Below are 15,581 nucleotides of genomic sequence, written 5' to 3'. Positions count from 1 at the left end.
ATTTATGGAAAGAGCAGGGGAAGTTGTCTGTTTTCAACAAGAGCTGCAGCTGACAGCGGAGCCCCACAGACCCTGCAGGTGTGAGTCTTTGACTGTCTCCGACTGACAAGAAACCAGCGGCACAGTGTCCGGGGCTAAAACCCAGCAAAGCACTCTAACAACAGCGCGGTCACAGCTACACCTAAGAGGGACTCACCGCTCTGCAACCCATCCGGGACAGACCCGCTGTCCTGACCTGAGGGAGGCAGCGTGCCCTGTGGCGCCCCTCACTAACCTACACAGACCTACCTCTCAAGGAAGATTCCAGCCTCTCTGACCGGACCATAGAACCTCTTGGGCCCTGCAGGACCGGAGACCTCCATCGGCACTAGAGATCAGGTCACCCGGTGCAGCGCTGCTGCGTCAGCCACTCGTGCATCTGTCTCCGGGCTTGGAGACTCAACTGCGGCGGATCTTCACTTCAGGAGGCAACATAAGGCCGGCTTGAGGTAGGGGGTGATCCTCGGTGGAGTGGGAGAGAGGCGGGAGCGAGTAAGGAAAGGCCACTGAGCAGGCTGCAGAGACTTTCTAAAGGGGCTATCTGGTATACAGGCCGCCGGCTGTTTGGCGCGAAGTGCGGCCATCTTGGACTGGTGTTAGAACAGCAGGGCGGCCTGTGCTTGAAGAGACTCAATTACCGGAATCGCCCTAGTAACAGTGGCCCCTGATTAAGAGCCACTAATAAACGGGTGGTGCACCTATAATTAATATTGGCTGTAGAGACACAAACTTAAAGGGAGTGAGGGAACAGGCAGCCATGCGGTTTCAATAACGCAGTTTCCCTCACACAAGTTAACGTACTACAGTGAAAGCCTAATATATGCCTCTAGTACAGAGTTATAGATACATGGTCATCATAATCTCAGGAACCTCAAGGAGAAGTTGATTTAATTCCTAAGCATCATTGTGCACATAACTCTATAAGGAGGCCTATTATGTTATAGTCGGTTATAGCAAGAATACTATAAGAGGAATTTCTGAGAACTGCCAAATAAATATCAGAATCCTGGTTAACACAGAATTACACTCACTTCATTCCACCTCTGAGGCCTTCTAAAGCATTAGCAGTCTTTAGGCTTGTCAGTAAAATATCTTGGGTCTGTATCTATCCCCCCGCCTTAGGTGCACAGATACCACGAAAACCAGCTTCTGTGGACTTTTTTTTTTTTGCAATAGTTTGTTCATTTAGTCTACAATCTTTGGCTGCTGCGTCAGCATCTGTGTCTTTGGGCCTACACCTCAAAGTGGAGTGTTATCACGTCTTATTGCCTACCTAACCATACTTCCTTTTTCTCTCTAGGTGTCCCCTGTAGCAGAGGTCTTAGATACTAAATTGATAATATACACACCTTAGGTGCATCCATCTAAGACTCCCCCTTGCTTAAGTCTGTGTCCCCCCCAATTTTTGTTACTCGCCTACAGGGCCTATTATATTCAATATTGACTTCATATCAGTATTTGTTATTTACCATTTTCCCTGCTCTTTGTTTACAGGGATATATTTATTAGTCTTGCCGTACGAGACTGGCTGCCTTGGTCCCCCTCGTGCTTCTCCCTTTCCGGCCCAGCTCGTCTGGACTGGTCACTTCCACTCTCCTTTTTCCCTTCTTCCGGGTCGTATCCTTATTCCCTGAGGCACGTGGGGGCTCTTGGGAACCGCCACAACCACTAGCACACGGTCCACTTGCTGGGCCCCCTCTTTCATTAATGTAAAGGTTTAATATTATGTGCCAGGTGTAACTCAAACCGAGGGCTGTGCTGGCCCCGCTCTTACAGTATAACATTTCTTGCCAATGTTCTAAGTGTTGAAGCCTAATCTCTGTGTCAATCTAGGTATCCTATTTGTCTATGTGATTAGTCCTGGGGTTTAACGACCCCTCTGAGTGTAAGTGGTCAGGGCGGACTTCCTCTACATCCTACCGATCCATCCATAGGTCTCCCTACCTTGCCAAATATGTCACACTTGGCTAGAAAAAACTCCAAGTCCCAAGCGGCCTCAAAACAGACTGTTCTTGACCATTTCTCCCAACCATGCAAGAAGCCTCCCTCAGTAAACAAGGACATTAGCGACCCTGAATCTCAAGATGAGGGTTCCCAGTCTAGCTCTCAGTCTGTCGCACATCTCAATCACTACATTACTGAAAGCACACTACAGAAACTCCTTGCAGCCCAGACCAAATCTATCACCACTGAGATCCAGAGAAGTTCTGCTGAACTTAAAAAGGAAATTCAGGAAATAGGCGATAGAGTTGACTCTCTCGAACGACAACAAGACGATCTGGCTACTGACAACTCGAACCTCCTAGCCTACGCAGAAAATCTGGCCGAACAAATTTCCCAACTTGAGCTAAAACTAGCAGATGTGGAGGACAGAGCTAGGAGGAACAATATTAGGTTCAGAGGCATCCCTGAGACGGTAAACACAGGCGGCTTGCAGGAGTACCTCATATCCCTGTTCACCGCATACCTAGGCCCATTGGAGGGCAACATGCATGCTATGGAAAGGGCCCACAGGGCTCTCAGGCCACGTTCAGTATCATCAGACAAGCCGAGAGATGTGGTTGTCTGCTTCCACCACTTTACCTTCAAAGACCGGTTGATGCAAGCTGCATATAGCAAACCCACTCTACCTGACAATCTCAAGGATGTCCAACTCCTACCCGACCTCTCCTCACATACTTTACAACAACGAAAGCTCTACGCCCCAATTACTGCTCAGCTGAGGAAAGCAGGGATTAAATATAGGTGGGGATTCCCCACTAAACTGATTGTGACCAAAGATAATCAAACCCACACAGTCTCTTCACCCTCTATGGGAGGTACCCTACTAGCTAACTGGGGTCTTCAGGCCGCCCCCGACAACCAGCAGGAAATCCGCTCCAGATTGAGGGTCACAGCTCCAGAATGGTCCATTAAAGAACAGAGACCAAAGCGTCCAAAACTCAACCCCCCTGACCACGTTCTGAGGCCCCAAGCCTCACTCACTTGAAGATGCTGAATTACACTCCAATACCAATGTCGCTCTTATGCACTGTTATTTGCTTACATGTTAAATGTTATTGTAATTAGCTCTGGTTAAAGCCTGAGTATTTATATGTTTACTTAGTTACTTTGTTGTTTTCTTGCAATAGAGCGGGGCTACTTGCACTAGTCCCTCTGCCTTTTAGGCAAGGTTAACTCCCCCCCAATTTCTGGTGCCCATTCCAGGGCCCCACATAGGTGGACTACTTCCACTTGCTTCCCCCTATTTCCCATCCCCCCTACCCAATCTTTGTTCCCCACCCTTCCCCCACCCTCTCACAAGATCTTTAAATGACCTCCCTCAGGTTCCTCACCCATAATGTTAGAGGCCTTAATACTGTGGGCAAGAGATGCCTTCTTTCCCGGTCCCTCCGCCATCATGGAGCGGATGTAGCCTTTCTTCAGGAGACGCACCTACTAGCGGACTCCCCCCCCCCCCCCTCCACACATCAAGGGACTACCCAGTATTCGAGGCAGCCTCCTTCACAAAAAAAGCCAGAGGGGTAGCCATCCTTGTACACAAAAGAGTGGCTTACGAGCCCCTCTTCATATTCAGAGACCCTCAGGCCAGATACCTTATTCTTATCTGTAACCTGGACCACGTCACGTACACTCTGGTCTCGGTCTACCTTCCGAACTCACTCCAGCCTAGGTACCTCAGGAAAGTTCTCCTGCATGTGGAAAAAGTTAAACAGGGCAGGGTAATCCTTGCCGGTGACCTGAATATGGTGTGGGATGGGAAGGTGGACATGAAAACCAGCCCCCCTAAGAGACTCCCCTCCAGACATGACCCCACCTGTCGTAGATTCAGGGAACTTATGTGCCAGTTTACCTATTTTGACATTTGGAGGTCCCTGCACCCCCTAGACAAGGATTATACTCACTTCTCCCATCCACACGCTACATACTCGAGGTTAGACTATTTTTTCTGCCACCCCACAGACCTGGATCTGATCCGCTCGGTGAGCATTCATCCCTGCCCGTGGTCAGATCACGACCTTATCACCCTAGACATAGACGCTGAATTACACTCCAATACCAATGTCGCTCTTATGCACTGTTATTTGCTTACATGTTAAATGTTATTGTAATTAGCTCTGGTTAGAGCCTGAGTATTTATATGTTTACTTAGTTACTTTGTTGTTTTCTTGCAATAGAGCGGGGCTACTTGCACTAGTCCCTCTGCCTTTTAGGCAAGGTTAACTCCCCCCCAATTTCTGGTGCCCATTCCAGGGCCCCACATAGGTGGACTACTTCCACTTGCTTCCCCCTATTTCCCATCCCCCCTACCCAATCTTTGTTCCCCACCCTTCCCCCCACCCTCTCACAAGATCTTTAAATGACCTCCCTCAGGTTCCTCACCCATAATGTTAGAGGCCTTAATACTGTGGGCAAGAGATGCCTTCTTTCCCGGTCCCTCCGCCATCATGGAGCGGATGTAGCCTTTCTTCAGGAGACGCACCTACTAGCGGACTCCCCCCCCCTCCACACATCAAGGGACTACCCAGTATTCGAGGCGGCCTCCTTCACAAAAAAAGCCAGAGGGGTAGCCATCCTTGTACACAAAAGAGTGGCTTACGAGCCCCTCTTCATATTCAGAGACCCTCAGGCCAGATACCTTATTCTTATCTGTAACCTGGACCACGTCACGTACACTCTGGTCTCGGTCTACCTTCCGAACTCACTCCAGCCTAGGTACCTCAGGAAAGTTCTCCTGCATGTGGAAAAAGTTAAACAGGGCAGGGTAATCCTTGCTGGTGACCTGAATATGGTGTGGGATGGGAAGGTGGACATGAAAACCAGCCCCCCTAAGAGACTCCCCTCCAGACATGACCCCACCTGTCGTAGATTCAGGGAACTTATGTGCCAGTTTACCTATTTTGACATTTGGAGGTCCCTGCACCCCCTAGACAAGGATTATACTCACTTCTCCCATCCACATGCTACATACTCGAGGTTAGACTATTTTTTCTGCCACCCCACAGACCTGGATCTGATCCGCTCGGTGAGCATTCATCCCTGCCCGTGGTCAGATCACGACCTTATCACCCTAGACATAGACTCTAGCCACACTACCAAGGCCAGGGCCCCATGGAGACTGCCACATCATCTCCTTTCGGATGTCCCATTTAGAGAGGAGATCAGGAAGGAGATCCGCTTTACCCTCCAGACTAATGATACCCCAGATGTTAGCGAGAACGCGATATGGGGAGCGTTCAAGGCTACCTTACGAGGCCTCTTCATCTGCAAGCAGGCTCACCTCAGGAGGCAAGCGGGCCTCTCCCTATCCCAAGCACACTGTAGACTACGGGTTCTTGAAACCCAACGACGGACCTCAGATCCGGTAGCCTACAAATCTGAGGTGGAAGACCTCAGGCGGCACATCTGCCAGTTGGAATTTCGTAAGACGCAAGCTAATCTTCTCCGCTTAAAACACCTCCTATATTCCAAAAGGCAATAAGGCTGACTCTTTGCTTGCCAACAAAATCAGGCAACGTGCAGGCGCCACCCGTATCCACGAAATTAAACAGGGCACACAATCCTTTAGACTCCCCTCCCAGATTGGCCGACAGTTCAATAAGTTTTACTCTGAGCTTTACAATATAGGCGATGCTGCGACACTCAGGAAAGCTCCCTCGGAAAACATTAGTACATTCCTTCAATCCCTAAAACTCCCCACCCTTGACGAAACTCATAAAGAGTGTATTGACACCCCGATCACTAGCCAAGAGGTTAAGTTGGTCATTAAAAAGCTGACGTCCCTTAAGGCCCCCGGGCCGGACGGTTTTACGGCCATTTTTTACATAACGTACCTGGGAGAACTCACCCCTATGCTTACCAGATTCTTTAATAAGGCAATGTCCACAGGGAAATTCGATAAGGAATTCCTTGAGGCCTCCATCATTACCATCCCTAAAACCAATAAAGACCCAACCCTCTGCGCTAGTTACCGACCCATTTCCCTCATCAATACTGACGTTAAGATTTACGCCAAAATCTTAGCTAACCGGCTAGCAAAGTTGCTCCCAGCACTTATCGACCTGGATCAAGTTGGGTTTATCCCAGGGAGAGAGGGCCCGGATAACACCAGGAGGCTCCTTGACATTCTCCTAGAAGCTAAGAGAATGAATAGACCACTTGCGGTGCTTTCTCTTGATGCAGAGAAGGCCTTCGACCGCGTCAGATGGGAGTACCTCTGGCGGGTCTTGGAGAACTTCCAGTTCCCTACGCAATTTATGTCTGCAATTAAGGCCTTATATTCCTCCCCAGTAGCCTCAGTGAGAGGTTTAGGGTTTGACCCCACTTCCTTCTCTATCTCCAATGGCACCCGACAGGGTTGCCCCCTTTCCCAGATTCTGTTTGCACTAGCCATGGAGCCCCTGGCCGCAGCTATTAGGGCAGATAAAGAGATTTCAGGAATCACCCTACACGGTACGGTTCACAAAGTGGCCCTATTCGCCGATGATACCACTTTGTTCTTCTCCAGACCCTTGAGAGAGATCCCGAGACTCCTGTCCCTCCTGGAGACATTTAGTACCATGTCGTACTATAAATTGAATCACTCGAAATCAGAATTCTTTGCCTCTGGGTTCCCCGAGGAGGTCTCCAGAAATCTATGCGAAAAGTATAAGTTTATCCCTAGTCACAAGTATAGCTCTCACCTCGGTGTTAAATTATCCAACTCTCTCCCCCAAATTATTGAAGATAACTTTAAACCCCTTTTGACCGAGCTCCGGTCTCTGCCTCTACAATAGAACTTCAAATGTGTATCTTGGTTAGGGCGCATAGCGGCCCTAAAGATGAGCTACCTTCCTAAATTTACGTACGCCCTCCGATGTCTCCCAATTAGGGTACCCAGAACCCTTCTCGTACAGTTCCAGAGCGCCTGTACTAAATACATCTGGCAGGGTAAGCCCCCTAGAGTTCCCCATTATGTCCTCCAATACCCTAGAATGCACGGCGGGGTTGCTTCTCCCTCTATTTTTCGGTATGCCGACGCCGCTCTGCTCACCCATATCTCCCAATGGGGAATTAAGGAGTCAGATTGCAAATGGAGGACAATTGAACAAGCCTCCCTCCCTCACAATCTTGCCCTGAGGGACCTAATATGGACGCCACCCCATTGTAGAAGGAACCTAGGCACCTCTAACCCGATTATCAGGGAATGCCTATACGCCTGGGACCGTCTAAGACATAATCCTAAGGTAGCCCCTCATACGTCCCCAATTACTTCCATAGCCGGCCTCCTGTCCGGTCTCCCTGATTCACACCCGATTGCCTGGACTAGGCTGGGTGTCACGAGAGTGGCGGACCTTTGGTCCACCTCGCCTCATACAACCTTTTCCCCCTTTAACCAACTTGATGTCTCTCCATCCACACCCCCGTATATGAAGTTTGAATACTCAAAAGTCACTAGCTTCCTGTCAAGGTGGGGTTTCAAACCCTCTTCGCCTCGGCAGCTCACCATCTGGGAAGCTCGATGGCAACAGGGGCTCAGGTTAGGCAAACCACTATCCTTACACTATACCCTTATGGAGGGTGCTGCCCCAGCTGACAAAGCCCAACACATTTTGAAATGGGAGCGGAAGTTGGACTTCACGAAACCCATCACAGAGTGGCAACGTACACTCTTAATGACGAAGAAAACCCTCCATTGCATTACCATCCTGGAAACCTACGTTAAGGTACTCACGCATTGGTACTATGTACCAGCTAGACTCGCGAAAATCTTCCCTGGAGCCTCCCCCACTTGTTGGAGGGACTGCTCACACATAGGGGATATGATCCACATTTGGTGGAGCTGCCCCAGACTCAAACCTCTCTGGAACAGATGTTTCTCTACACTAGCCAGCTTAGGTATCAGCCTACCCAGAACACCCGAGACGGCTCTATTCCATTTAGGCACATGTAAACTACCCAAACATTATGGTTCGCTTAGTATTTACCTCCTGTCGGCTGTTAAACTTAATATAGCGAGATCTTGGAAAAGATCCCTCCCCCCAGCCTGGTCAGATATTATATCCACTATGGCCTACATATACTCCATGGAGAAGAACATTTATTATGCCTCCGGTAGGACCGATTTCTTTGAGCTGGTATGGTCCGATTGGAAAAATAGGTTTGACACTCTTTGGCTTCCCAGCTTTGACACCTAGACGTAAGTACACCCCCAACCGCATCGGCAGAAGGCCTGGCCTTACCCTTGTATATCCGAACTGGCTCTTTTCATGATCCTCCCCCTAAAGTCATGCTAGCATATTCCCCTCCCTTTTCCCCCTACCTCCCCCTTCCCTCTCCACCCCTCCACTGAACGTTACCCTACGTCCTATTGGAACCCAGACACCCCTTTAATAGCTATTAACGTCATGACTGTATTGCTTACGTTCTATGTCCTGATGTACTTGCATTTGATGTACAATTGTCTCGTACAGTTGTTGTTTCTATTACTCTTTTATTCCAAAAAACGAATAAAAAATTACAAATAAAAAAAAAAATCGTTTTATTTGCTTACATTCAATATATTAATTATATTATTATATTAATTATAAGGTATTTTATTTATATACAATTTTGCAACAATTTCTATTTGAATTGCTTTTAAAATATTAATTTTAGATGCAGCTCTTTTACAATGCAGTGGATAATTTCAGATACATACATATACAGTGCAACTCTTGGCAGGGTCCTCTACCCATTTGTTCCCAATGCTACTTTGTATATCATACCTATGGGTATAGCGCTGTTGAATCTGTTGGCAAATAACTGATAATAATAATAAAAATTCTGTCCTGTTAACGTATTACAACAAAATATATTGACATAACTTTCTATTATGGATTTGCACATCACACAGGGTCTGCATTATCAACACATTCCGTTCCTCACCATTTTTCCTGTAAAGTATCAACTCGATCTTCAGCTCCTGCTTTTCATGCAAAGCTTTCTGGATGCACTGCTTCATCTGTTCCCCAGTGTCTTGTCCATATAAAAAAGTGCAGGCACATGACCTCTGCATAACTTCTGCTCTGGCAAAGCCTGTGAGCTCGCAGAACCCATCGGAGCAGTACACCACTGGGAAGGTCACAGGCAGCTGAGCATTACCAAGGACAAAGTTGCTGTCTGCAGGGAGAGACAAAAGGGATCAGAAGAGAGTTGTGTGTTGTGGGAGCACAAATATCAGGTTTGGATATTCTGTATTAGTAATCATGGACATACAGAAAATACTTTATAACCACCTCAGCTGCTTTATTTTACTTTCTCACATTTTCCCTCACGTGTCTACATTTCTATTATAAGTTTGTTGGTCCCCTGTAATGTCTCTTGCTATCTGCCTTAATCGTGCCCCTCTTACTCTTCCCCTCTCCCCTACAAATATCTCCTTATGCATCTACTTTACTCACCCACTTCTTTTTCTTCCCCTCTCTTATCTCTACAAAATATATACAGACAGTCACCATTAAACCCGGCATTTACACATGGAGGCTCCCTTCTTGATTATGTTATTGTATCAGATTTTTCTTTAAAAAAAAAAGAGAATTGTGAAAAGCTTATGTTAGTGCCAAAAGCTTACACACATATATGTGTGTGTGTATGTATATATATATATATATATATATATATGTATATATATATATATATATATATATATATATATATATATATATATATATATATATATATATATATATATATATATATATATATATATATGTGTGTGTGTATATATATATATATATATATATATATATATGTGTGTGTGTGTGTGTGTGTGTCTATATATATATATATATATATATATATATTCAATAATAAATAAGCACTCTCTGGACTTTGGCCATCTGTGTAAACAAAAATATTTATTGTGACGTTTCGGGACACCAAACAGTCCCTTCCTCTGACAAACAACAATACAAAATGGCAAAAATTTAAAGGTGAATAGAACCCTCCCCTACCAATTGTTCCAATCAGTGCACATATTGTATAAAGACAGGAGAAACAAACCCCCTGATAGGATAATCCTAAAGAAAGAAGCAACCTGATAGGCTGAAACCAAAGTGTTAATAGTGCAGCGTGAAAAAACTAAAGGAAAAGTGAATAAAATATTAAATATGGTAGAAACCTCAGATTAAAGGAGTATTTTGGTACCACCAGTGACGAAGTGGATAGATTTAAATCAAAGGGACGCTTTGACCCAAATTTCAATAATGCCACCATAAAGACGGTTACTAATTATCTGATTGACCAGATACCTAAAGAACCTACTGTAAGAAGATCTGACAACTTGACCAAAGAAGAGAGATTGGCTTGTGGGTCGCTACAAAAGGGCAGGTCCATCGTCATACGCCCTGCCGACAAAGGCGGGGGCATTGTGGTTATGGACACATCTAAGTACAAGACAGAGATTATGAAACAACTATCAGATAACAAAACCTATCTCCCTTTACCAGGTGATCCCACGGTACGTCTTAAAAAGAAGATTGATAACACTTTAAAACGGTGGTTAGATGATGGTCAGATCACTCAAAACCATTACAATTTCTTGAAAAGAGACTTTCCTGTGGTACCGATATTATATACACTACCCAATGTACACAAAGATATACAAAACCCGCCTGGGAGGCCGATTGTTTCTGCTAGAGGCTCTCTACTCCAGCCCCTAGCAGAATTTGTGGATTTCTACCTGCAACCATGGGTGAAGCAACAGAAGTCTTACATACGTGATTCAACAGATTTTATAACTCAAATCTTACAACTTACAGACATCAAACCATCTGACATTCTAGTCACACTTGATGTTTCAAGTCTGTACACTGTCATTCCGCATACATCAGATATAGCAGCAGTGGCCAAGTGTCTTAGACAGATACCATACATTGGTCCATCGGAGGAGATATTAATTACGTTGCTTGACATGTGTCTCTCAGAAAACTATTTCCAATTTGACAAGATCTATTATCTACAAATCTCCGGAACGGCGATGGGGTCAAATGTGGCCCCGTCGCTAGCCAATCTCTTTATGGCCGATTATGAAACAAATGCCATCAGAATTTTTGATAAACCAGAAATCAAATACTACTGTCGCTACATCGATGATCTGTTCCTAATTTGGCAAGATGGGCCTTTGACACTTGATGCTTGGATTTGGAGCCTCAATGAAATGAATAGTACCATCCAATTCAGTGCCACCACGAGCTTTGACATGGTTGACTATCTGTACGTGAGAGTTTTCAAGAAGGATACCCATTTGGGCACCAATCTCTATAGAAAGATAACCGACAGGAACTCCATTCTGCATGCTCGTAGTTGCCATCAACCGAACCTGGTCAAAAATATCCCTAAAGCACAATTTCAACGGGTTATGAGAAATAACACAGATGAAGAAAAGTGCTCCATCCAAATGGAAGAAATGACACAGCGTTTCATTGAGAGAGGCTACAATCGAAAATACTAGCAGAAATGCGGACACTGGCGAGCACCCAAGGAAGAACAGATACTTCTGAAAATCCAAAATCGCAACAGATGACTTTTCTAACCTCCTATACACCAGATAAACATCTGATCATTAAGACACTAAAGGATGAGTGGAAGTGACTTGAGGCTGACCACACTCTACCATTTAAAGCATGGAAAACGCCACGAGTGGGATACAGAAGGGGTCGGAATCTCAGAGATCTCCTGATGAAGACAGATCTAGCTGACAATACACCACCCACCTGGCTGGGGAGAAAGGCTGGCTGCTATCGTTGCCTTGGATGTGTCACTTGTAATGCAATGATCACCGGCACCCAGTTCCAACACCCTGAACGCAGGAAGAAATACAAGATCAAATATGCGGTGACCTGTACCTGAACTGCCCATGTGGCAAGTATTATACCGGAAAGACCACGGATGATGCCAGGACTAGGATGGCCAACCACAGATACAGCATTAGATTGGCCATCAAGAACGGAAAAACAGACCAACCAGTGGCCCGCAACTTCCTGGAATCTGGACACTCAGTTACAGACATGCGTTTTAGAATAATCGATCATGTTCCAAAATTGAGCAGTGGAGGAGACAGAGCCACTATCCTTCTACGAAAAGAAGCTAGATGGATTTTTAAATTGGGAACCCTACAACCCAGGGGCCTTAATGTCCACACAGGATGGCAGTGCTTTCTATAACAGATTATCTATTGACTTCAAGGATAGGGAGTCCACAGATCTGACGAGAGTCCATGGTCTTGATGAGAGCTCATGGTCCATTTGGTAATGCTTTATCTATCTTTTTACCTCTCTTTTAATTTGATTGAGACTTCAATCACTAATATTTAACATTTAATCATGTAAGATTGTATCTAAGTCTCTTGACAATAGATGTTGATTATGAATTTTGAATTTTGTATTCTGCTCCCTGGAATATGAGCAGCAAATGTTCCTCTACATACTTCTCTATGGTCTTCTACACCCTTCAGTGGTCCTCTATACATTTAATGGTATGTTTGACTCATCTTGGTGTTTTTATCTATGTTTTTAACCTTTCCCCTTGGCCCGCTGAGGACTGATATGGTTTATTTGACCACTCATATTGTTTAGTTATTTTCTCACTGGTGTATGGAGTTTGGTTATTCATACACTGATATATTGATATTGAATTTGGTACTTTTTGTATATTTATTTTGTATATTCATTTGGCAGGTGGATGAGTTTATACAAATTTTTGCTTTTGTAGAGTTCACATTTGGTTGACATGATTAGGGATTATTCTACAGATTCACTTCTTATAGTTAAGTGTAGAGTTTGGGTTCTGGTAGTCCCAGCTATTATATGTTTATTTGAGCTTTGAGGAGTCCACACGAATTGACAAGATTATTTATTTATCTAGTTTGCCTGACTTATGCTGGGACTATGTTTTACAGATCACTTATATAGGATTGTACTTTGTGCAATTGTGGTTGGTTAGAATTTTTTATCATTTTTGGCTTGGGGTGCGTGTCCCCCATAAACCTAGTGGTGTTCTTCACTATTTTATTTTATTGTATTAGCCTATTAGGCATTATCTAAATGGTGGGACCACATTAATAATATGCAACATCTCTGATTCAAATTCCATTGTTACGATAGCGGTCACTCCGTGGAGCAGCTAGAGCTGCTGCTACATACATAGGCACAACCACACTTGCCTAGCTCTTCCGTGATTGATTTGCTGACCATTGAGCGCTTAAGGTCTTGTATTGTACAGTTGGTCTCTTTACACATAGGTATTCAGAACTGCTTAATCAGTACATATGAGGGCTGTCATTTGAAGGGGCGGTCTGTATTTACCTGATGCTTCCCGTTCATTGGTGCGGTTGGACAACCAGGTGGAGCCCTGGGGAATAGCCTGTGGCGATTGGAGGCAAGTTAGATGGTTTGTTTATGGTTTGCTTATCGCGTATTGTGCTAAGACTTAAGGCATACCGCTCCGATCAGCTTGACTCTGAGTCAGCAGTACCAACACGGCTGCTACTTGCATTGCCCCTAGAATAGGGGAGGAGATAGTACTTTTGTGTGGAGCCAATATGTGTTCGGGCTCAGTTGTGCTGTGGGCTTCACTGTGTTTTTTTGGGGAGTTGTTGTCAGACAGCATGGGATGCTTGTCCCTCCTCTAGTCTCATTGTGCCTGCAAGTTTTTAGTGACGATCCGTTAGCGCAGGTGATTCACGCTACCCCGTTAGCTTCAGTTTTAAATCTAATGCTTCAAAATCTTTGTGGGTGGTAAATGTATTAGTTTGAACTTTAGCCTCATCTATTAACTTGGTTAATTGTTCATATTGTGTTCTCTCATATTCTTAGGTAAGCTTCATTAGATCTAAAGAGCACTTTGTAAGTATTTCTTGACATCTTAATACAAAATTTTCATCTGAAATGTGGAAGGAGGGGGTTATTTGAATTCGTAGTCCCCTGGGGATAAGTTTATTTTTAACATAACTTTCTAAACTGAATACCTCCCAAAATGATTTCACTTGTTTTTTCATTATTTTTGCTATACTTTTAAAAGCTTCTTCAATGTTTGTGGCTTGTGGGCATACATTTTCCACATTTAGGGTAAATACCCTCTCAGCTTCTTGTTTCCATTTGTCAAAATCTATAGTAGAGGATAAGTAGCTTGCCATTGCTACTAGTACTCTACACCAATAAATACCCAACTTCGTAAATGTGAATTAAATCACTGTAAAATAGAAGGAGATTAGGGAAAAATATAGGATTTGTGGCATTTAAGCCAGTGTTGAATTAAACACTATCTTAATCAAATATATATTGCAGTTAAAAATTAACACTTTATTAGACAATTATGCAAAGACAGGACAAAAAAATGCTGACACCTATGAGGAGTGTTGAGGAGATGGGTATTTTCAACTTCCACCCCCCCCCCCCTTTTTATTTGGTTAATAGTACTCCCAATTAGGTATCATATAATAAAACCATAAGGGCTAAGTGGACTAGGGGAGTGGTGATATTGGGTTAAATAGGTGAACATAAGCTTATAAATCCGTACACTGTATATCACAATCGGTCAGTTCAATCTCAATCATATCAGAATAGCAGACACACTATGCACTCAAAGGCGACCTCCTGCCTGCGTACTGCTTTGATTGAACAAAGTCAGACGATTTCTACCTAGTTCCCGATATTCAAAATTCACACACATCAAAGTTTAGACAGTATTTCACTTAATAATTAATTATGGGTTACACTTACAAACCGTTATTAAAAACTGTCACACTGTGTCTTTTCCAGCATAAGGAATGAAAAGTTTCTCCTCATTACTAATGTGCAGATGTTAGAAAGTGTAAGGCATATCAAGCTCATATAAACTATGATAGGATATATTTCTACCAGGCGTATAGACTGTTGCGGTGAACACTATTCAGCTATAATTTTCTGTCAGTGCTTTATGTGTACCAAGAGTGTATCAAATCTGTGCGTGTTAATACCACTCTATTTTACAGTTCTATTGCGCTATGGAGAAATTCCTGAGCTACTGCCGACTATGTTTCAAAAGCGGTAAATAGTAACCGCCATCAGAAGTTGTTTAACCCAGTCACGCAAGGACTCCCTTAGGCCACGCCCACCGACGCATTTCCATCACTAGTACGTGACTTTGTCAGGGCTAAGGGCCAGCCCAGCATCAGACGTTGTTACTTATACCCATCTGTTGTCAGGGTAACTCAATGTAGTTTGCGGAAGTGTTAGACCGCATTGGCATTTTAATTTGCAGTTAATACTGCCATCAATAGTAAGATGTATCTTTACGTTGTTAGCCAGATGAAAAGTTTTTAGTCGGGGTGATCTTAGGTATCAAAACCTACTACTTTTACTTATTTCATTCATCTAAATACATGATAGTTGATTATGTTAAATACCTACTAGAAAAATATATATGGGCTATTTTGCAAGGGAACCTCATATGGACCTACAGTATGTGAATCCAGTTTTCATTGTGCTTAAAGACAGAAAATAGACACAAAAAAAAACCGCTGGTATTTTCATACTTATGTT

General features: G+C 44.1%; 1 protein-coding gene across 1 annotated transcript in view; it reads right to left on the bottom strand.

Moving 5' to 3' along the window:
* The window catches only part of KCNH3 (potassium voltage-gated channel subfamily H member 3), a 407,712-nt gene that overhangs the window by 364,156 nt on the left and 27,975 nt on the right, over positions 1 to 15,581 (bottom strand). Inside the window, exon 3 of the mRNA XM_053708084.1 lies at positions 8,947 to 9,180. Coding sequence (XP_053564059.1) covers positions 8,947 to 9,180 — 234 coding nt within the window. The remainder of the gene's footprint in view (positions 1 to 8,946; positions 9,181 to 15,581) is intronic.

The sequence above is a fragment of the Bombina bombina genome, chromosome 3 (assembly GCF_027579735.1).
Source record: "Bombina bombina isolate aBomBom1 chromosome 3, aBomBom1.pri, whole genome shotgun sequence".
In the NCBI taxonomy this organism is placed as follows: Eukaryota; Metazoa; Chordata; class Amphibia; order Anura; family Bombinatoridae; genus Bombina; species Bombina bombina.
Note: the sequence above shows the minus strand (reverse complement) of the source record. Positions and strands in the feature narration are given on the sequence as shown.